This window comes from Rhinolophus ferrumequinum, chromosome 21 (genome assembly GCF_004115265.2).
Source record: "Rhinolophus ferrumequinum isolate MPI-CBG mRhiFer1 chromosome 21, mRhiFer1_v1.p, whole genome shotgun sequence".
Lineage (NCBI taxonomy): Eukaryota > Metazoa > Chordata > Mammalia > Chiroptera > Rhinolophidae > Rhinolophus > Rhinolophus ferrumequinum.
This window is the reverse complement of record NC_046304.1, coordinates 15,825,264-15,850,159: the sequence shown is the minus strand read 5'-3', so window position 1 is coordinate 15,850,159 and position 24,896 is coordinate 15,825,264. Positions and strand designations below refer to the sequence as shown.

General features: G+C 41.4%; 1 protein-coding gene across 4 annotated transcripts in view; it reads right to left on the bottom strand.

Annotated features, from left to right (window-relative positions):
• The window catches only part of SMG6 (SMG6 nonsense mediated mRNA decay factor), a 186,969-nt gene that overhangs the window by 143,327 nt on the left and 18,746 nt on the right, over nucleotides 1-24,896 (bottom strand). For all 4 annotated transcript variants that reach the window (XM_033090204.1, XM_033090207.1, XM_033090205.1 and 1 more), the window contains exon 9: nucleotides 2,584-2,645. In XM_033090204.1, the coding sequence (XP_032946095.1) occupies nucleotides 2,584-2,645 (62 nt within the window). The remainder of the gene's footprint in view (nucleotides 1-2,583; nucleotides 2,646-24,896) is intronic.

Here is a 24,896-nt window from a genome sequence, read left to right as displayed (position 1 = left end):
CTTCCAAAATAAATATGGGGCTCAATTCTCTTTTACCTCCAGGAGAGCATAAGAGGAACACTCATGGAGCGGCCGGAGTGCCCAGAACGTACATACACTTTCCTCATGTGGACACCACAACTCGTTTTTTATGAAGGTGGAAGTAGACTGGCCTTATCTTTTTGCCAACAGAACATATCATATGTACAAATGGAAGAGATACTGAAAAATAATCTGGACCACAGCAAACCACCTCTTACAAAGAGATAATCTATTCTTTTTCACAAGCTTCCAGAGAAGAAAATTCCTGAACATCTTCCCTCTGTGAATTTTTTTACACCTAACCCAAATTTCTCCAGCTGCAACATAAGCCTATTTTCTCTTGCTGTCATCCCACAGAAATCAGAAGTATCTGGTTATGACTCTTTTATATTTAAACACTGTTAGAGGAACCCACAGCTGTCTTTAAATAAATGCTCTTTTACCTCAATTTTCTTAAGATTAATTTTTCCTCTCAGAAATCATGTTCTAGCTTTTTAATCATTATTGTGGTTCTTTCCCAAACCTTCTCCAAAATACATGTATCTGAATGTGAGAATTTTAAAAGGGGGAAAAAATAAGGTTCTAACTAATGCTTAACTTGATAAAAAATATTATATATCCTACATATTCCTACATTCTGGACCAAGATTTAGAAATTCTTTCGTCTCTAACAGAACTAACAAATACCTAGTTCCTGGTGGTTCTCAACCAGGAACAATTTTACCCCCAGGGGACACTTGACAATGTCTGGAGACATTTTTAATTGTCATGACTAGGGGAGAGGGGAAGGGATGCCACTGGCATGTATGTAGTGGGTAGAAGCCTGGGATGCTGTTAAACATCCTACAATGTACAGGACAGCTCCCTACAACACAGAAAAACATCAACAGTACAGAGGTTGAGAAATCCTGACTCAGAGCAACATGGCACATGAAAATTTAAAGAACACACTTAGGAAAAGGAAAAAAGGAGACAAAAATTGAGTGGAAAGCTAAGAATGGAAAGAAAGATTTTAAAAACAGGAATTAAGAAAGATGATGAAGAGATAAAAGAACCACAGTAGCTATTTCAAGTGTGGCTCAACAGTATTTCTTGCTATGATGTGTTATTTTATAAAATGATATTGGTATCTTGCCCACCTTGTAACTGCAGCTTTACATGACTAAAGATGGGCCTGAGTTCACTATAACCTACTAAAATACTACCGTAGATCCTTCTCTCCAGTCTGTCACAGTCTATCCATTTCCATAATGATTCACCCATTCATACAAATACTTACTGAGCACCTACTACATGCCAGGTTCTAGGGATACAACAGTGTTAGGCAAAGACAGCTGCCAGAGTAGAGCTCACACGGAGGTAGGAAGGTGGTAAGAGGGGAGCTACTGATGCACCTCATTCACTTTTCCTAAGTGAATGACTTCACACTTATTTCTACTAATAGAGATGCGTCTATTGGCACTACTCGAAGTTTCCCAAGTTATTTAAAAATCAAGACTACCCTTGTGATGACCGTCACTGTCACTCTTGCCCACACTGACGACAAATGAATATGTAACAGGCACACTTTCTAGTTCATCATCCATGGCACAGTGTTTCTTCAAGCAGGACAAAGCGTTTCCCACTAAGGCAACTTTCTAGAGCATTACAGAGAAACTTACAAGGTTATGACAGAAAGTGAAAGGGGAACACTAACAACTGGGGGACCTACAACACAAAACAAATCACCTCAAAGGGTAGCTCACAATAAAACTCCAACTCAGGAAACATGAAAATGCAGCAGGAGGCCTGTCTGCGAGCACTGCCACCGAGTCCTCTCCCAGACGGAAGAAGCACTCAGCACACATCTGCTCTGGTGTGCGGGCATTCGTCAGGCTTGAGGATCAGTAGTTTTATGCAGTGAGGAAAAACACTGATCCAACAAAGGAACACTCAAAAGTTGATCTCTTTCCAGGGATTGAATGGGTGAAGTAACGGTTTTGTTTTGTTTTCTGCCACATCACCTTCCCTGAGATTTATGTAAATCCACCATCGATGGTGAAACCATGGAGAAGTCTTAGCATTTACTGAGATTGGCAATATAATGCAAGAACCTGAGCACAGAAGGAAGGGGTATGGGTCATGAGGAAGAGAAAATGTTGGAGGGAAGAAAACGTAATTCTTCTCTTTAAGGGAAAATAAGTGGGCAGTGTTCTCCCCAAGGAGGACCCCTGACAGTGCGCCCAGGAACTGAGCATGACTTCTCTGAGGAGCTCACTAGGGGTGGAGGGGAAGGCAGAGGAAAGAGAAACCCAGAGGGATTAGGAGTGGGGGGTAAGAAAAGACTGGGTTTAAAAAGGGGCTTTAGTAAAGGTAGAGAAAGAAGACACAGAGGGATGGAGAGTCACATTCCCCAAACTTGATGAGCACAGCAGGAGACTGAGTGAAGGGAAGAGAAGGTGGAGGCCTCTCAGAATTCACACCCTGTGCCCTCAGTTACAAACACAGTCTAGTTGCTAACAATATTAAATTCCAAAATGACTTGTAATGTAGGAAAATAAAATAAACATCCTGCACACTTACCCAATCCGGGTAAACAGCTTCCCATGGGCATGGAGAAAACTGAGGATGAACCTTTTGTTCAGCTGCATGGGAAAAAGAGAGGAGAAAACAATTAAACTTTCCCCAGTTTCCTGTTACTGAACAGAGTCCCTAGTGACACAATAACCTGGCCAGGGTCTAAGGGGTGGGCACTAGGGATGGGAACCAAATGGACATGCCCAAACTTTCACACAGACCCAGGGCACATGCCCAACAGCTGCTGCTCAGCTGAGCCAAAATGACGGCAGGCTCAGTGAACGAACAGCACCCTCTGCTGGCAGCGGTGCCTGTGTGCCGGGAATGAAGCATTGAATTCCAACTAAGTTGAGTAGAAAGGAAGATGCCTGCAGTTCTCTGAGATCTGGGAGCCACTCTGGCCCCATAATGATGGAAATGAAACACTGACGAGGACAGGGGTGATACTCACTCTGGGTACGTCCCTAATATTAGTTATGAGCTATTTTTCTATCTACCTAAGAAAGCAGGACTCTTCTTTGGTAGAAAAGGGTAAGGTGACCCACCACTCATCAAATTATACTTCTCCATCTTTTAAGACTGAAGTTCAAGTTCAAGCTCAAATTCAAGTGTCCATAAGGGGCCAGGTTTGAAACAGGCTGGCTGCTGGGGACAATAGCAATCTGTGACTGGTCCACTCCAGTTCTGTTCTTTGTGGACCCAGTATTATCATTTCTTTCCTTTTTTTTTTCTTTTAAAAAAAAGCTGAAAGCTGGGTTTTTATGTGAAATCCTCTGGCTTTTAAATGTTGGCTACTAATGAAAAATATTTAAACATTAGGCAAGTCAAAAACACAAATTTGCCAGCCATATCTGGCCCATGAGCTAACAAATTTATAATCTCAGTTCAATGTTCTAGAAAACTTAATTCTATTAAAACTGAGGGGAGATTCTTCTGAGCAAAACAAGGGTGGGGAAAAAATTAAACTCCAAAGGAAAAAAGTGGAGATAATAAAAGGCCAAAAACCTTGTTGTCCTCTTCCCTGGTCTCCTAGAAGCAATATGCTCAGAGCCCTATAGCCAGTCAAGAATCTTGATCTGAAGTGGGTAGGTAGGGCAAGAAACAGTCCAGCACCCCTGGATACTTTGAGCAACAGAAAAAACTTTTCTGGTTTATCCTCTTGCAAAACAGAACACCAATCAAATTATGGCCATTCCATCTATTTCACATGGAAGCTGGGTGTGGCAAAACAGCGTATGCTCATCCTAACAATGACTTCAACAGCAAACTCTGCATACAAGCTTCGGCCTTTACTTTCGCTTAAACAAATTATATTTAATCAGCAATACTACATCACACATTAAATTATGTAGTTAAAAAGCTCAGGATACTTCACTGAAGTTAACCTGTCTCTACAGTGAGGTGAGTCAGGGCCAGGGACACTGGGTGCCATGAACAGAAGGGAAAGATGAGGAACTGCTGCAAAATAAATTGCCAATGGTTAGACCACTGTTAGTGGCAAAACCTGGGCTAGAACGCAAGTCTAGCTCTACTGCGTTTCCCCGAAAATAAGATCTACCTGGACAATCAGCTCTAAAGTATCTTTTGGAGCAAAAACTAATATAAGACCCGGTCTTATTTTACTATAAGACCGTACTATAAGACCGGGTCTATGATATGATATGATATGATATGATATGATATGATGTGATGTGATACCGGGTCTTATATCAATTTTTGCTACAAAAGACGCATTAGAGCTGACTGTCCGGCTAGGTCTTATTTTCAGGGAAACAGGGTGCTAGTAGAGGAAGGTGGTGAAAAACATGAACTTTCTTGTCAAACCACTGTCACTTACCTGCTGTGGGACCTCAGACAACTGACCTAACCTCCCTAAGTTTTTCTTTCTATACATGGAGATGACAGTACCCATATGTTAATGGGTTGGTACATGAGATAAGGCAAGTAAAAGCATGCTTGACATGTTGTAAACACTTAACTGTTAGCTGAACATTCTCTCCTAATGAATGATAAAGCAGATAGTAAAATGTTAACACCTGGAGAATCTAGGTGAAGGCTATATGTGAGTTCTTTGTATTATTCTTACAACTTTTCTAAAGGTAAGGAATTATTTCAAACTAAAAAGGTAAAATATATATATTCTCTCTATTCCTATTTTAACTCGATTATCCCTTTTCCCACAGCTGTCCATCATAAACTGGTTAACGCATCCATTACGAGGAGAAATCCTTTATAGCTGGTTATATTTATATATACAGGATACTCGGGTAGGAACAGAACACTAACCCATCTCATTTAAGCCAATTATCATCCCCCAAACCCTAAGGCAGCTCAGAAACTTAAGCAACTTAAATCAGTAAATGCCAGAGTTAAAACTTGAACCCAGGTCTTCTGATTCCAAAAAGTTCTTCTCTTGTGAGGCATCTATCTCAGGAAGAGAACTAGTGAGCTTTATTCCTGAAGGGCTGATGGAATAAGAGCAACTGAAAAACATCTCAGTTTTACTTCTAAGTTTTCTTTACCCATTAGGTAGGAAACTGTACTGTGTGACCCACCATGCCTCCTGCAGTAAAGTGGGAGCACTAACAAGTTTCTGAATATTGTGGTTCCATCTATGCTTCCCAAAGATCCTTTCCTTAGGATAGCAGATGAAGCCCACTTAATTACCTGAATATGCACTTGCCATTATTATATTTTACTGTATGTAGTAGAAAGTGAATTTCAATGCGTTGTATTTCTACTTGTGAGAGTGAAGGGAATCTTTAGGAACTTTTTCAAACTATATACACTTTCTCTCTGACCTTGGTTAATGAGAACCACTGCTTTACTTTTAGTCTGAAAGTGTCACCCTAAACACATACGTAGTTGACCCTTGAACAACATGGATTTGAACTACATGGGTCCACTTATACAGATTTTTTAAATAAATTCTATAAATGTATTTTCTCATCCTTATGATTTTATTAGTAAAATTTCTTTTCTCTAGCTTGCTTTATTGCAAAAATACAGTATATAAGTATAATACATTAATATACAAAGTATGTATTAATCGATTGTTTATATTATCGGTAAGGCTTCCAGTCAACAGCGGGCTATTAGTAGTTACATTTTGGGGGAGTCAAAGGTGACGTGGATTTTCGACTGTGCAGGGGGCGGTGCCCCTAACACCCTCGTTATTCAAGGGTCAACTATAGTTTCTCTCTACGGTCACCAACACTTCAAGGAGGGAAGGAGCCAAAAATGTAGATGCATTCTAGAGAGGTAAGGCTGTTATACTGAGGAAGTAGGTTTGTTACACGTTGATCAATATGGGTCTAAGCAACACCACGTGTAACAATATGAAGTCCTGCCAGTACTGAGGCAGAACTTTGGGAAAACCTAATTGACACAAAATCCATGGTGAGGAAAGTCTTTGTTTGAGCTTCCTCCCTCTGCAACACAGAAAGCCTCTGGAATGACTTTCATTTTTGCAACTTTTTGTTTTTTAACAATATACTCAAATGGTCTCCGTCCCGGTAGAGAGGTAGAGACGTTGCTCCTGGAATGAGGAGACTATCCGCTCCTGGAATGAGGAGACTATACGCCTCCAGATCTTTCTTGCACATTTATGTATTGTTCACCAGAAACTAAAAATGCTTCTTGGGTATATACCTGAGAGACAGTGTCAGAATTATTAGAGGGTTCCTGGCTCCTTATTTCAAGTCCAAACCCAAGTCACAATGGACTCCTGAGCTTTTTATACCATCTGAAAGCAATGACCCAAAGGGACACTAATGGCAATAGCTGGATGGCTAAACCTCGTCCTGCCATTAACTATGGGATTATGAGTAAGATGGTTTGGGTTGTTCCTTGACTGTCACTGCCATTACCTAACTCAGACCTGAAAAGGACAAAATAAATAATACAAATTAAAGCATTTTGAGGAGTAAAAGTTTTATACAAGCCCTGGTAATTATCACTCAGAACTGCCTAAGTGCTTTGTGAACTGTGGAGCAAGGAAGGAGAAAGAAGCTCCTTAGAGGCAGAAATACAACACAAGACGAGAAGATTCTAAAATATGCCCAATTTCAATTCCTAAATAGTTGCTTCTAAACAGTTGTGTGGAAAACTGGATTTCTAAAAAGTGAATCATTTTAAAGATAGTAAGAGTACTCAGTATTAAAAGAAATTCCAATGTGCATTTTTAAAGTGTTTTAGGGAGCATAAATTATCATTCTTTAATTGGTCCATCTGGTACTTTTATATACCACATATTAAAAAAAAATACTTGGTGTGTTTGAAAAAGGGGGCTCTATCCTCTTAGATGTGAGACAACATAGGTGGAGACCAAATTTCAATGGCACCTGCTAGCAAATGTCCGTGACTTTCAGAGCACGCAAAGGCCACTTATCGTCTCCCTAAAACACTGCGATCACAGGGTGGAGGAGAATCTGAGCACAGAGGGCACACTGCCTACCTCCATCCCCGCACCAGGCACAGTCAAGAGCAAACCAGCAAGACAGGGTCCCCAATGCCAAGGAACTTGTAGTCCAACAAAAGATAAATAACATACCAACTTGCCAACTTTTCATTTATGCTCCAAAACCTAAGAGAAGGCTTGAGGGCTACGAAGGTGCAGGGGGCAGTGTCCCTCAGCCCTGGAGACTTTGTGAGAGGTGAGATCTAAGGAGGTGATAAAGAAAGTGAGGAAGGGGGGGGGCTGGCACACAAAATGTGGGACCCTATCAGTAAGTCAGTAATGCAATAATCACGTAACAGAGGTAAACTTTTTTCATGAAGACTTTTAGCATTCCTCTTTCTAGGACATAAAGAACCATACTGAGGCCGAGGTGGAGCAGGAATGGTGATTACTCCTCACCTTTAGTTTCTCCACCTCTGAATTGTTCTGGGCAGGATGACAGCTCAATTAGCTCTAATTAAGCACAAGTTCCATGTGGCGATGTCCTACTTAGACCGCTGGACCTGAGCCATGTGAATTCAAGTGTAAAACATGCCTCTTAAAACCACCACTTCCAACTAATGCACCCCTTGAAACAACCGCTCTCACCCTCACACTGCAGCTTAGTGCTGCCTCAACAAAGTCTTACATTAAAGCAATTTACTGGCTATTATTTCATTATCTCTCCTACTTAAAGCCAGCAGACCGGAGGGAAATTGGGCTAAATGTCAAATCAGCAGTCAGCTCCAGAAAACCCAGCCAGCAAGCAGAGGGGCAGCAGCGCTTAGAGAACCCAGCAGGCTCTCAGGAGGGAAACTGGCACTACCGTGTTTCCCCGAAAATAAGACCGGGTCTTATAGTAATTTTTGCTCCAAAAGACGCATTAGGGCTTATGTTCAGGGGATGTCATCGTGAAAAATCATGCTAGAGCTTATTTTCCGTTAGGTCTTATTTTCAGGGAAACACGGTAGGTATACAGAAAGGAAAGAACCACAATTTTGTGACTGTTCTGTATTTATTGCTCATTGGTTTATTGGGGGGAGAGAGAAGGGAATGGTACAAACAAAGACCACTAACCTTAGTCAAAGACCTGGGTTCAAATTTTGGTTATGCCATTTATTTGCTATATAACTATCAGCAAGTCACATATCTTTCTAAAGCTGTTTATTCAACTATAAAATGAGAAGGTTGAGTGAGATCAGTATCCGTGATGCTATAACTCTGAGTATGTGTGCATCACAAGAGCTTCTGTTAAAAATACAGAATCTCTAGCCTTCAGAATCAGAATCCTCAGGGAGGGCGGAAGGGGACTTCTCAACATTTTTTTTTTAAGTCCCCAGGTAATTCTGAAAGACAGCCAATTTGGGAACCACTGGGCTGGATCATGGGTTAGCAAAGTGTGGCCCAACAGTCAAATCTAGCCTGCAACTGGTTTTTTGTATGGCCCATGAGCTAAGAATGGATTTTATATTTTTTAATGGTTAAAAAAAAAATCAAGACTATTTCATGACACGTGAAATTTAAATTTCAGTGACCATGAATAAAGTCCTACTGAAACACAGCCACACTTGTTTGATTAAATACAGAGGGTGCCAAAAAAATGTATTCACATTTTAAGAAAGGAATAAACTATTAAAATTGTAATACTCAATATATACTGACAACAAAAGATAAATACAGGTCACATGTATACATTTTTTTGGCACCCCGGTATTGTCGGTAGTTATTTTTTCCCTACAAAGGCAGAGCTAATTAGCTACAGTGGAGAGTGGATGGCTCAAAAGACTAAAATATTTACTATCTGGCTCTTTACTGAAAAAGTCTGATCTCTGGGCTAGGTCATCTATAACACTGGTGTCTCAAAAATGTTTGTACCTGCACAACACTTGAGGGCCACCACCCACACAGGATGGAAACACCAATGATTCTCAAGGGCTGAGCAGTGACGAGGGGTGGTGAATAGGAGTGTGGTTTAATAGAACCCCCACCTCCCTGGATATTCTGGTACCTACCTACCTACCTACCTCCTACCACCTCAAGAGAATCACCAATCTACATTATTCCTTCCAATTCTAAAAGCCCACAAACGTATAATTCTAACTAAAGCTAACCCTTCTTTCCAGCTTCTGAGCAAGCACCATCTTATTCTATGTGGTGCGCGGACGCACACACGCACACACACACACAAACACAAACACACACACACACACACACACACACACCCATCAAATGCCAAAACTGCTGCTCTCAAAGCTTTTGAACTCAAATGCCCCAACGGCTACAGAGAAATATAAACATGGTGCTCCAGGTTTTTACCTTGGAAGCCACGATGGGGCTAAGTGACCAGGTAGAAAAAGAACACAACCAGCCCAAAAAGATTTCACTTAGGCCTGAGGGCCCCTAGACATCTCCCCAAACATCCCTAATCTAGGGAAAGTGCCAGTTTAAGGTTAACGAATCCCTGTGCTGTGGTCTGACAACCTACAGCAACCAACTCAACAGTGTCACCGGCTTAGTATCTCCAGGTATACAGAGAGAGAGAGAAAGTTCACCCAAAGGGCAGCACGCTGCTCTGACTGTGTTGCTTTCTGAATGACTCTTCTCTCTGACTCATCTTTCTCAGTGCCTGGGAACTCTCAGCCTATCCACCTAACAAGCAGAGGAGCTGCCATACCCTGGGTCTGGACTGCACCAAGTGAGAGACAAGAGGAAATGGCGGACCCTCCCACTCGGCTAGCAGGTGGGCAACCAGAAAATAGTTCTTCAAAGGCACACACACAAGCTCAAACCTACCTTACAAATGAATGGGTCAACAGAGTGTGAGGACGGTGAGGTCCTTTTCACACTTTCCACCCATTCATTTATGCATCCAACAAAAACTTCCTCACTTCCTTCTATGTACACGACACTGTGAACGAACTATGAACCAGGCAGAGCTAATCCCTGCTCCATGGGTGACACAATTATAAAGGACCGTGACTGGGGACGTACAGGATGCTGGTATTCCCACAAGAGCATCAGAGATCTCCAGAGGAAGAGACCCTTGAGTTGAAACCTGAAGGTAGGGTAAATTAATCAATTGGTTTTGGAGGGTTAGGGAGTCATACTTGTGTGTCATAAACAAAGGGAACAGTGTGTGTGACCATCTCAAGTGGTATATGAGAGACTGGCATGGCTAAGTGAGTGATTCTGACAGAGGCAGGCTGGAGAAATACGCTGGACCAAGTTGTGGAGGTCCTTGTTAAAGAGTTTGACCTTAATCAAAGCCAGGAAGTGACGTGAGCAAACATCCATTTTTAAAAGGACATTCCAGCTACTAATTAGAAATTTTAGGTTTTTTTTTTTTGGGGGGGGGTTGACGGGGTCAAATGTGTGGAGGCCAGGAGACCAGCCCAGAAGCTGCTGCAATCATCCAATGACAATGGAGACAGAGAAGAAAAGGAAGTTAAAGGAAATGATCATTCCACACTCAGACAATTATGACCCCTGTTCCTACCTACCAGTGGCTCCAGTTCTAAGTAACTCAATTTACAGAGACCAGCAGTGGTTCAGAACCAAGTATGAGGCTTTAGAAAAAGACTCAAACTAAATGAAACACTGATTTCATTTTTAGAAGTAATTTGGATGTCTTATTTTCTTTCAATAATATTTTTAAATGGCCTAGCATGGTGTTTGGTACTTAGTACATATTCAGTGACTGTTGAAACCTAGTCAAATATATAGATTTTATAGTGATTAAATATATGATCCAAGAAACACAAGAACAAGAAAAATAGTACAGTACTGATATTAATGCTGTAGGAAAATAACATACTTATCACTGATTATAAGAATTTAAGTCTATCTCTTTTGGGAGGGTAATTTAGCAAAACCCAGACAAAGGTACTCAAAGGAAAACAGAGTTCTATCAGGACTTAAGGATTCGGCTCTTGAGTAACAGCAGTTCCATCTGCTCCATTCCAGCCCAAGAGAATGGACAGGACGACACCATAGTTAACGTCAGAATAAAGCCAAACCCTTTACAACGGCCTGCACAAGGCCCATATAATAATCGTGCCCACTCCTGAGGCCTCCTGTTCCGTAAATGTGCCACGCGTGCTCCCACTTGGGGGCCTGTGTATTTACTCTCCAGCCCAGTGATCCTCAAATTTACAGCACCTTGGATTTGCCTGCAGATCTTTTAAAAATACATATGCCTGGCTTCCATCCCTAAACATTCTGATTTGCTTGGCATGGGGGTGAGACCTGGGCATCAGGATTTTTAAAAGCTACCAGTGATTTCACTGTGCAACAAAGTCTGAGAACCACTGCTCTAGTTTACCCTGTTTTTAATAGCACTTATCAGCAATTTTTACACTATTGTGTGCACGTGCACGCACACACACACCTTGAGAGCAAGGACTTTGTTCACCACGGACGGCCCATAGAATGCAACCAACAAATACTTGAACAAGTCGCCTTTCTAGCCTGGTCTTCGGCTGTTCCTCTGCCTCCTTGCTGATACAGCCTACCTTTCGACAACAGAAAGTTATTTGTGGTGCCCTAAATGCACCACGTTCTTTCCACTGCCCAATCGCCATCTGATGCCTTCTCATGCACTCCCTTCTATGGCCAGTCAAGTCCTACTTTCCTTGCTTAAACCTCTCCTAACCCTCTACTTCCAGGCTGAACCTCATACTTTATCCTCAAGGCTCAGAAAATATTTCATACACTCCTGTAATGGTGGGCACCACAGTACATCTTAATTATATACATACATGTTTGTCTTTAGACCAGCTCTGCCCATAGAAATTTTCCATGATCATGGAAATGTTCTTTATCTTCACTGACCAATACAGTATAGTCACTTGCCACATGTGGGTAATGAGTATTTGAAAGGTGGTTAGTGTGACTGAGGAATTGAATTTTTGAATTTTTTCATTTTAATTAATTTAAATAGCCACATATAGCTAGTAACTACCATACTGGTCAGCACAGCTCTCGACTGTGATGTTCTTTAGTGAGAATGATTCTTTTTAATATCCGAGGACATAGGAGTTATCAATAGGTGATGGATGAGTGGATGATGAGATGGATGGATGTGAGAGAGTTGGCTCCCAAGATTACAGTATCAATACTTTCACAATTTCTGACTTGCCATACGGTAGGAGCAAAAGACACTCTGAAATACAAAGGACTGGAAAAATCAATCCAGTATTATACTCTTCTGCTCAGATATATAATCTACACAATGTGGGCAGTGTGGCCTAACACCTGATTTTAACTATTGGGTTGCACTTTTCAGAAGTTTGGGGGCAGCCCCCAACTAAGGACAGGCTGAATTTATAGAGCTGGCTCTGTTAGAAGTTAACAGTACGCCAAGCTGCTCAAAGACACAATTCAGACATTAAAAGCTCAAGTTTTCTCTGCTGAACAAAGCAAGCGTCATATTCAACCACCTGAATAATAACAGTACAAACTTTCACAGCACTTTCATGGGTAAAGCACTATTCTAAGCACATTATGTCTATTAACTCATTTCATCTCACGACAATCCTGTGAGCTTAAGTACTACTATCATTTCTATATTACAGATCAGGAAGCTGAGCAGAGAGGTTAAGTGACCTGCCCAAGGTCAACCCAGATAACCTGGCACCAGAGGCTGAGCTCTTCATCTTTTACCTTTAAAAAAGGCAACCTTTCTAGCAGAACCAAGAAAGACATGACGATGTTTATAAAAGGCCAAAAGCTAAAGCAACCCCAAGCAAAAACCCATCGATGGTTCCAGCTATCAGTCACTGAGAGACCACTAGGCCAAACCAACTGAGAAGTCTTGCAGATTAAGGGAAGTAGAAACTTCCAGTCCACATCCCATCATGCAAGTCGGTGGAGGCACTTAACACTTGCATCCCAGGATAATGCCAGCCAGAAGAGAGAAAAAAGTGAGAAAAGTGAACAAACACTTGTTTTCCGTAACAGTAAAACAGTAGTAATAAAACTAATAAAATAAAATCCCTAACATTTTTCTCAGTAAATCCACAATCTGCCTATTATTAAGGAAACAGTTCTTCAAGAGTCAAAGAATATATGTGCGTTCAAACACTACCACCAAGGGACTGTGCATAGTTCAGAAAACAACATCTGCAAACATACCCTCCTGCCTCCTCACCTACTACAATACAGGAAAACCCCTGAATCTCTCAGGAAAGGGAGGGGTAAGAACTAATCTAAGAACCCAAAGGAGAACAAAGCTTAAGTTTAAGAAAGATGTGGTCACAAAGGTTTCACAAACCACTCTGCTGTGGGCACCAAAAAGCAAATAATCAGCATACAGAGAGCTCTGGCAACCTCGTACAAGCTTCAGATTTAAGCAAGGCACCAAATAAGGGAAGGATTCTGGCGCATCAACTCCTAGGAAAAGTGTTTCAAGTTAAAAATGGCTATTCAGGTTTGGATGTGAACTTTTGTATCTGTTCTTTATCAACAGAGGCACCTCTACCTCACTGGCAGCTCGCAGCAGAAAGAGAAGAAAACTGTTAAAATACACTGGACACCGTGACCTGGTACAGCCTGGCATTTACCTGGACCCCAAAGACAAGACCGTAAACATGGCAATGCAGAGCTTGTGGAATCCCACATCCCAGCTGGACGCAAGCATCGCCAGAAGCCGGCAGGCCATGATGTCACTTTTCCCTCAACAGCTGGATAGTTCAACATTAAGGCTGAAAACCACAGCACTTTTGGTGAGAGACTCAGTTTCACTGTGACTGGAGGCAAGGTCTGCTTCCATCTAGTTTTTTGTCAGTCATATCTTTTCTGTGCTGGTTCCCAGACCCAACATACCTAGTTCAAAAAACAAAGTAAACACCTTCAAATTTCTTATCTTCGATCCAATTCTCCTTATCTTCTCTCAACAGTGAAAATCAATCTTAGGCATACCAAAAAGCAGGAAAATTATGAGCATTACTTCTTCCTAACTTATTTATTATGCTCTATCTCTGTTATTGTTACTATTAAATGCGTAAGAAAAATTTGAGTTTATAGAGTTAAAAAGGAAGAATGAAAGGGGCACCAGTCAAAACAACCAATCACTCTGCTGGCTACACAGTATGCTTAGTTTGTGACAATTTATCAACCCGTATGGCTCTGACAGGTGCACTTTTCTATATGTACATTATACCATAGTAAAGGTATTTTGTTAATTATCATCATCTTTTCTGCTGTTCCACAAAAAACCTTTATTCCACAGCCAATGCCCTTTGCCCCACATGTCCTATACCGCAGCAAGAGTCTAACTCTGAGGTGATAGAAATGAAAGTGACTGTGCTAAAAGTTTGGGGCTCCATCCAGGTGCAGAAAGCTACATGGTGTTAAATACCAGACCCGTTGATGGTGTAGACTGTATTCCTATTTCATAGATGTAGAACCAAGGAAAGAGATTAAGAAATATGTTCAAGGAAATTAAAAAAAAAAAAATCAGAAATACAATCCAGAATATCTGACTCCCATTCTGCATTAGCCACAAAGGGACAGCTTCTCAGGGACAGAGGGCATCTGTTAGTGCCTTATTCAACCTTTTGATACATGTCACTTCAAAGAACTTTAAAAGCCATACTGTTTTACAGATCTGTCCAGAAGTCTAAAGGAAAATCTGCCAAAGAAATTCCTCAGAGAGAATGTCAAGTGACTACACATAGTTTGCTTTACAAATTAGGACCTGGCATGTCGAAGATTTGTAGCACAAGTCAGCTCAAAATCTCATTAGATAGAATAAGGTTTTACATCTTTCCCAAGAAAGAAACAATCCAGAAAAATGCAAATCCACAGAGGATGTTATTCCAACTCCTCTTTCCCATATGCTTCAGCAGTTGCAGTCCTACTGTGCATGTGAAAGGCAAGAACAGGACTTATTGCCAATGGTTACAACACAAAGCATAACTCATTCCTAAGCCAAGCTGGGGCTTGGCTCAGAAAGCTTCCCAGAATGATGGAAGGCATGACTTTCGGATGACTCAACCTTTGCTAATGCATAAAATAAAGCAGAGAAGGACCATCTGAAGGATCCACTTCTACGCTTGGGCCAAATCAAAAGCCCAGAAGTATCTACTCTGTGGTACATCTGTAGTTTCAGTTGATTGATTAGACACCATCAATGTGGATATCTGTACCATGGCCTAAGATCTTCTAATGACAGACTCTTGGCTAGGAATCTCAGAAGCAACCACTCGCAGTTTCTAACCACACCATGTTTTTAATACGTGTTGTTCCTTCTGCTAGAAAGTCTGCTACCCACCTCTACCTAAAGAACTTCTTTCATCCTTCAAAACTAAGGACAGATCACCTTTCTAGGTAGCTTTCCCTGTTCATCGTGAGTCAATGTCTTTCTCCTCTGTATTACCTCTGTACAGTGTACATTATTTCTATTATTACACTTGGAACACTTTGTTGCAAGTATTTATTTACTTATCCATTTTTCCTAGTAGACTGTGAGCTAGCTGTACCTTTGAGGGAAGAACCAATATCATTTAGCTTTCTATATGCAGTGCCTAGAATAATTATTAACATATAAAGGTATTCACTAAATATTTATGGAAATGACTCCAATGGGGATGGGAGAAGCTTGATCCCCTCAGAGATCACTAGCTGACCTGAGAAAGAAGTTTTACAACTGAATAAGCAAGAGAAAAGAGGAAAACGCCCCTATAAAACTGTGAAGCCACTTAGTTAAAGCAACATACAAAGTTATATACTGTACTACAAGATAAAATAAATTAAAAACAAGAAAGAGTCAAAGAGAAGAAAATTAGAGGTCACTAGTAGTAAGGACACGACACAAAATGCATGCCAGGAAGCCCTTCACACTTATTAAAGGAAGTTACAAGTTCAGTTCTAACCTCCGTAACAATTAAAAAGAGAATTATTTTAAATAACAAATTCATAAATGTGCAAGAAGTTAAAACCAAAACACAGCATGACTATCTCTGATACTAAAAGTAGAAATTTCTCCCATGAGTTTTCACTAAGAAGACACCATGTAATACAAATAGCAATGATTCCCTAGACTCTTTGTTATTATTCGTCTTAATATAGGCTGATGTCCTAACACCAAAGTACAGTCCAGTGAAAGCAGTATTACTAGGGACCAACATGTCACCTGGCCACACAGCTCTCTGATGGTTCTAGGCATGAATGACATGGAAAGAACAACAGGAGAGATGCCTAGTAATTCCTATGGTACATGCTCAATAAATTTTTGGATCAATGGATAGATGGAAGACAACTGGAAAAATTACTGAAGCTCTTAAAAATAAAAATGTGTGGTAAATACATTTTATACTCAAGCATCAGAAGGCGTCTCGATAGTATTTTAAGCTCCTTCTGGTCTAGAGCGACAATATAATAATACTCGGGAAAATAAAACTGAGCAGTAACTTCAATATTAAATATTTATGAGTAAAATGAAAGGCTTCCAAGAGGGGGAAAAACCCGGAGTTTCCCCCTGGAGCCAAACAAACAGTCTGCCGACTGGGGGAAGATCATGAGCCAAGAAAACAACTATTTCATATTCTCTATCGGAGCCCAAACATCACATCCAAGACAGTGAAAGTAGGCAGATAAAACTGTGGAACCTTTAAGAGTAGAGAGGGATTGCAGAATGATAGAATTACGAATACATCTCCCCCAAGGGTACGGTCAGACACAAAAACCAATCTAGGAAATTGGTGAGAGGCAACATGGGGAAAACAAAAAGGTCGGTGCAGTCTCTTACCCCACACAACAGGCAGTACGTTACTACACAAAGTGAGCTGCTCCCACAGAAACATCACCTCACTACTCTACTCCTTCCTATAGCAGCTGCAGATTAAACAAGGGTCCAGTGGATGGGGCTCTCTCTGATTTGGAAGGCTCTTCACCGAGTAGGAGCCGCATCCTGAGGGACGATTTATATTACAGTACACCCTTACATACATTCCAGTTGGCTGGGACTCAGCAGCTGATTGCTCCCTTGTCTAACTTGGTGAGGAGCCAAAGGAGGACTTTTCTCAGTCAACTCTCCCAGGCTGAAAAATTCTCTAGCCCCAGAGTTCTGGCTTAATTCTGGATATCAGGTTATTCATGAGATGCCAAAACTACGTCTTTACATTGGCTTTGAACAAGTCTCTCAAGTAAACCATACGGATTCCCACAGATCTCAAAATCATCTGGACATTAAGGCCAAAGATGGCCACTCTTCCTCTCACAAAGAGACGAACATGCTTTTCAAAGCATGGGCAACATCAACAGAAACCTTTCATCAATCTCAACAATTTCTGAAATGGGGGAACAAGCAACAAACACACTCATTAAGTAGTCTCCTTAAAACCTTTTCATTCTACCCTACTGAAAATTCGCCGTATGCCACTAGCTACTTGAATTCTCTCATTATGGTTGATCCCTATGCCATGAAGAGCCAAATCCCAACTCTGTCCGACTGAGAGGAAATGAAGGAGGAAATCTTAACAAGGTGTTTCTGATCTCATCAAGTTTCTCATTTGGTATTTCTCAACCAGAATTGTACCGCCCCTCCCAGGAAGTGCTTGGAAATATGTGTGAGCCACTACTGGCATCTAGTGGGAGGGGCCAGGAATGCTAAACATCCTGCGGTGACAGGTCCACAAAATGAAGAACTGTCCCCCCAAAAGGCAATAACACCCTCATTAACAATTAATGTCCTAAATGAAGGACCTCCACGTTAACTGCCTTCACCCTTCCCAGCTTCTAGAGCAGTGGTGGGTAAGCTTTCTGTAAAGGCTCAGGCAGTAAACAGTGCAAGCCTTGTGGGCCACACATAATCTCTGTCACATGTTCTGCTTTTTAAACAACTCCGTATGTAAGAACGTAATAAACCATTCTTAGCTTACAGGCCACTGGCAGACTTCATCTACCCCTGTTCTAGAGTATTACCTGACTCATTACAGTCTGTTTATATTGAGATGTTGATTAAAATTAAATGTGATGGAGCATGTTATAAACAACTCCAATAATGTATACTACAATTTAAAATAATACAGTAAGAGCTTCAGAATTTAGCCTTAAAACTTAAGAATTGGGACATGTACTTGACTTTTAATCAATTAGTTTTCTCATCTCCTTTCTTCAGTGCATTTCAGTCGCAAATTTTCTTCCGAATGTTCCTTTTCAAACCCGTTACTGGAAAGAACATAAGCACTGTCTTTCCCTCTCCCTTCAGGATATTACTTCCTATCCACCACGCGTGCCACTCAAAAACTCTCTTTAAAATTACTACTGTTAACATTTTCTAAAATGTCTAAATCAAACCAAAGCCTGGAAATTCTGACTGGTATCTGGGTCCTGACTTTCCGGATGGTAACGAAAGGTCACGTGGGGTGGAAAGTGGCCTGTGGGTAACACAGAGTACACACATGCACGCGAACAGGATATGTTGGTAATCTGGTTTCCTGAGACCTGGTGAGCTGTGAGAGTTCTCATCAACACCCCTGGGGAAGATGAAAAACCTTAAGCTGGGAAATACTGGATTTTAAGAAAGTGTCCATTCTTGGAATTAGATTTCTGGCTAAAGCAGAATGGGCAGGTACATCTCTTCTTCCTCCTCCTTTTATTTATCTAAAACTACAAACACAAAAATATAAATGAGTATCTGACAAGGTTTCCTCACAGTGTGGAAGCTGGTGTTTGCAGCATGGCTTATGTCACGTCTCAAGCCCAGAAAGACGAAGAGTGTGGTTTTGGTGTTTAACCAGCCTCAACTGCACCCTGGCACTCTGTTTCTTCCCTCAGAGAAATTTGCTCTGTTAGAGGAAAGAAACCAACCTCACATCTTGAAACGAAACGGCCAGGATAAAAATAAAGCCCTGAAGTGGTTTGGTGACCGAGGTCATGTGGGGCGTTAAGGGTTTGTAGGTAGGGCCAATGTACTTTGAGAACTTCCACTCACTGCCAACCACAAAGAGACAAAGAAAGACACCAGCCCAAGAGTCCAGCAGTGATCCAGGCAAGCAGCCCCCATCCTTGCCTGTGAGGGGCTGCTCCTCACAGGACATTTCACATTACCAAGAGCTGAAAAACCCGATCCGGGTCCTGACTATCTCTGAGAGAAATCTCACCCAGCTGTTTCTAACGGTCTAAGAAACAAGAAAGCCAATCTGTAGCCCCTTCCTATAGAAAGAGGCTTTTATGAACTCCTGTCATTACACGTTGCCAAATCTCAGTTCACAGAATACTTTCAAACAGCTTCCAGGGTGAAAGAATATGACATGAAAGGTACATACCACAAATTACTTTACAGAAGCAACGGGCAATATGAATGACACGAAGTTAATATAATCCCCACAGCAACCCTGAAAAACTGCATGGTACTCACCTTACAGATACAAAATTTTTACATTCGTCAGGCCAAAACGTTGAGCTAATTTTCTCTGCTATGATTATATAATTATTGGGCAATGAAATAATGGAATCACCACAGAAAAACCATTTACCTACTAGCACAGAGACTCAATTCTTCTCTATCACCATGGATTAAATCAATGCTTATGTTATCCAAAGAAAATTGGGTCAAAAGCTTTTTTGAGCTTCATCATGGCACTAGTTCCACAACTGCCAACCTAAAGTTTTCTGACACAACTCTAGGAATTGGAACTCACTCCAGTACAAGGCAAATCATCTTGCCTAAGGAAACAGGCCTTGTGAAACCATACTTTGACCTATAATTGTGTTCATGGGGCAGGGGGTGGGAAGGAGGGGAAGGTGAAGGCATTAACTGTGTGCCACCCACACTTCACAGCTTTCTTTTCACCACAGTGGTCGTGGCAGCAGCAGCTCAGGTGCACAAACCATGCAAGGGGCATTGAAAATCACGACAAATGATGGGTCTGAAGAAAATGCCACATGTATAACACACTTAAAACTAAAAAAAGCCTTCAAGCAAATAAAACAGGTTGATCATGTGTAAGCTCGATGCTACAGGCCACCTGACCTGGGTTTCCCACAGTGAAGCTGTGCTCCTTTGTTGGCATGTTTACTTTGCTGGACTCTTGATGAAATGCAAGAAAAAATATATATACTCATATACTATCCAGCTTCATAGAGCCATGTATTCAGAGTCAGAAAGAAAATCATCATTCTCCACTTATAGTAGAGTCTTGAAGGAAAAAACCAACCATGGAAACATGGACACGAGAGATTTAGGCAGGGGCAGCAAAATTTCAGGCAGAAAATATGATTCCCAAATCCAAGGAAACAAGGTTCTCACTCTGCCAACGATTTCAGGTAACTATTAAAAAGCCGGGGGGTAGGTAGGGAGAACTACGAGACAAGAAAAGTTGATTTCTAACTAACAGGTTTGGTGGGTGGCATCCAGACTTTACCAAAACATTGTCTGAAGTTTTTCAGTTCACACACGTAAGCAGTATAAGTTCTCACTTTCCATCAAGCTTGGTTGCAATAGATGCTGAGGAAAGAATGTGTCCCAGAGCTCTGTACATAGGCCTCAATTCCCAGAAGTACAAATTTCATTAGGAAACAGAAGTGATACCCTCAGATGGCTCAGGCTCACTATTGGATAGCACACACAGAGAGAGCCAGCCTGGTAGCAGGACATACTGCTAACTAGTCCCTGGGTCAACATGAATGACAATGTCACATGAATCCCAGCAAAACACCTATGGCCCAATGATTAAGACACTTCCCTGTGCCCAAAGTCAGGCCTGTTTGGGAGGACTTGCCAATGTTAAACAGAATCTCTGAGAAACAACTCAATACCTATTAAAAACCTGGATTGCAATAACCCACTTTGGTGACATTTTTAAAGGAAGTTACCGTGGAAGCACATAAAAATATCAAAACGAAAAGAAGAAAGCTTTGCCCTACTTAATCAAAGCCATTGGCAATTTCCTCCAACAACCAAGACATAAAGAGATACTAGTATCTTCTACATGTTTGAGTTCAGAATGCCTAACGCACTGTCTAAAAGAGTTGCCCTCAAATTTTAATCAGCAAACTCTGGGGTAAAGAATTCAGTCAACTGCCACCCTACCAAATTTAATGAATGGAACAGTGTTGCTTTTGTTGAATTAACAACGCAGACATGACAATAAACAATCAGGAATTCCAGAAACATTATTTCCAGAATCCAGAAGTACATTATATGGACCAGCCCACTGACCATCAGCTGCGTATATCAAGCACCAAATGAGAAAGCTCTTGCTGTGGACGCTCTGTCTCTCTACCACTCCAACTTTCTCACATCCTCCTCCAAATGACCACAGGTTTAGATACCCTGCAAACCGCCTGCTGTGTCATACCTCCTCCATCTTTGCTCATGCTGTTCCTTCTACTTGAAACACTCTCTTCTCACTCTGCTCAGTTTACTTTTCCAGGAAGCCTTCTGAATTTGTTCTCCTTTTCCTCCTCACAACCCACACCTCGGCCAGGATTGGACCAAGTGCCCTTCTCTGTGCTTCCATGGTACCCACACCTCCCTCCCTCACAACATTTTCCACAATACAGGTGAATTCACCTCCTCGGTAAAACTTAATAGTAACACCAAAACCAATACGCATGGTGTTTTTGCAGTCATCTGTGGACATGCAGAGTGGCAAAACGTTCGAGTTGCCCAACACTCATGTTCCCAGCTGAGGTCAAACGGATGCCTCTTCGACTTCTTGTTCGAGCTCTCACACAACAGACAAGAATCCTTCCCATGGTCTATTTGGTGCCCCATTTTTCCACACTTTTGTACTTTGTGTAGGTGATTTCGCTGATTAAAATGGCCCCCAAATGCAGTGCTGAAGAGCTGCCGAGCGTTCCTAAGCACAAGAAGGCTGTGATGTGTCTTATGGAGAAAACGTGTGTTGGGTAAGTTTTGTTTGGGCACGACTGAGAGTGCTGTTGGCCATGAGTTCAATGTTAATTAACAATAATATTAAATAATGTGTCTTTAAACTAAAACGAGGTGATGTATTGATCAGTTGATGAAATTCTTATAACCAGAGGCTCACAGGAACCTAACCCTGTATTTTCCTTAGGAGCAATGGTTCAATATTCACTAATTCAGTGTCCGTGGTGACTTTATAGAACATAACTGGGGCAAATAACAATAATCAACTTGATACTGAAATATTCTGTTTATGTAGCTGTTCCTTCCACTAGACCAGAGACTCGCAAACTAGTCCCACGGGCCAAATGCAGCCTGCCACCTGTCTTCGTAAATAGTTTTACTGGAACACAGCCATACCCATTCATTTATGTACTGTCTATGGCTACTTTACAGACACAACAGCAGAGTTGAGTACTTGTGACAGAGACCACATGACCTGCAAAGCCTAAAATATTTAATATCTGGCCTTTTATATAAAAGGCTTGCTGACCCATGCACTAGACTCTAAGCTCTTAAAGGAAATACTAACATCATCTTCATCCTTACAATCCTGGCACAATAGGACAGGTAAACTATACTTTAGTCTGGTTAAGGACTGGACCTCGGTCACTTCTACTCCAAAAACTCAGGGGGAATGGCATCAAATTCAGGACCTGAACAAGTCCTGAAAAGAGATACTATGCAAAGAAATTAAGAATGGAATGTGACAGAAGGACGAGGAACAAAAGGAAAAGACCAAGGCAAACAATATCATTTGGTGCGTGAAATAAAGTTTGAGAAATTCAAACAAGGAAAAGCCAAATAATAGGTATTAGAAGCTACTGAGTGATGTACAGTCTAGTATGAACCCCTAAACACAGAAGGGCCAAAAAGAAGGAAGGTTTGGCAAGAGCTTGGCCAAATGTACAATGACATTTCACTTGTCTAAAGATATATTTTCTACACACAGCACCAAGCGTGTTGAAGGTACAATAGTCATAGTCGGTTGGGGAAAATGCTGGGAATACTAAACCAAATCATGCCAGAACATGAGAACTCTAATTAAAGTTTGAGAGACAAATATTTATCAACAGCTCCCATTCTCATTTGCTCATTTCTCCCCAATAGACAGATATGTGTGACATTCTATTCAAGATGCTAATAAAGCAATCAACTCTGAAAAAATCCTGAGCAGTTCCATCAAAGACCTTCACCTTTCAGTGCGAAAGTTATTTTTCTGATGCTATAATTTAATATCCTTAATTAACTCACTGACTACCAGCAACAATTCATTTGCTAAGCAGTACCCTTTTCTGATTGCTAAAGGGAGCTAAGCATAGCAAAAGGCACATCCATGAAATAAAGAATGCAGCTGGCCCTCTGGCTCAGGTGGTGGGAGCACCATGTTCACAATGGCGAGGTCGCTGGTTCGATTCCCACATGGGCCAGGAGCTGCGCCCTCCACAGCTAAGAATGTGAACAGCTCTCCCTGGAGCTGGGCTGCCGTGAGCAGCCGGAGGTCGGGGTGAGCTGCCACAGGTCGGCGTGAGCTGCCGCAGGTCGGCGTGAGCTGCCGCAGGCTGCTATGTGCTACTGCTGGCTACTGTGTGCTGCCGTGAGCTTTTGTGAGCTGTTGTGAGCTGCCGACCAATGACTGGCAACCGACTGCCTCAGCCGGGGGGGATGGGGAGAGCGCAAGGCTCATAACACCAGCATGGGCCAGGGAGCTGTGTCCTACACAACTAGACTGAGAAACAACGGCTTGGACTGGAATGGGGGGGGGGTACGGGGGGGTGGGGAGAAATAAAGAATGCCTGGAACTCTGGTGACATTGAATTTGAGTGGCCTATCTGGCAGGGGTAGAGCTTAAATGGGAGTCCTAAGAGTTTAAGAGGAGGTCACTTAACAGTTGAGGTTGGCAGTCCCTCTCCAGGTTGCATGTTCAACCCAAACCACATCTCAAGGCTGAAAACCAACAACCCACAAGCTAACTTCCTGCAGCCATTCAGAGACAGATCCAAAGCCCATGCTTGGCAAAGGGAGAACAAATTAGTTGGGAATTTACTATCACTACTAACAACCATCTGAAGCCAAACATTCTGTTTCTTATTCATGGATCTGAATTTCAGTAGTTTGTGCTAGAAATTAGAAACTCTCTGGGAGTTGTCAAAGGAGCAATTCCTAGTAAGGCTAATCACCCAAAAAGGACAACTGAAATGAACAAGCAATGCACAGCAAATATTTAAATTACACACATAAGTTAAATAAATGACATACATCTTTATAATGGTATATCATGCAGCCATATTAAGAACGTACTAAGAAAAGGTATTCTTAGTGGAAAAACAGTCAGTTTTACAATAATGTTTTGAAAATGAGAATTTGTTCCATTGTGACCATATTAGGGAATAATATGAGCACAACACAAATTTTACATTTGTTTATGTATGATTTTGTTCACGAGAAACACCAGGTGAACACAGAAAACTGCACCCAACTGAACTGAGCTGCACAGGAATACATAAAACACACATCTACCAGCTACCACAGTTCACATGTGAACCTATGTCCTGAGCCACACCTGTCCACATCTGGTATTAAACCTCCCCATCCAGTATCAAATAATAACAAAGTGCTTCCACCACTTCACAATAACTCACAAGCTGCAACCCTCTGAATCCCACTTCTACGGGCAAACTTCATGTTTTTTTCAAGATAGTATTTATGTTATTTCTTAACCAGTGGACACGTATAAAATTGTACAACTGTTTTACTAGGTTCATATCTTTTTTTTTTTTTTTAGTATGACACTGTGGAAGTTTTTGAGTGTTGCTCCCCAACCCCTTTTTCCTCATAAGCTCTGTGGTTTTTATTGTGTGATTTTGCATAGCACAGTGATTTTTAGAAATGTGTTATATTACAGCAGAAGACATACATATAGACTGTATGTCCAATTGATAATGTAAAAAAGCAAAACTGCAGATTGGTATATATAGTATAATCCCATTTTTGTTAAAAAATGTA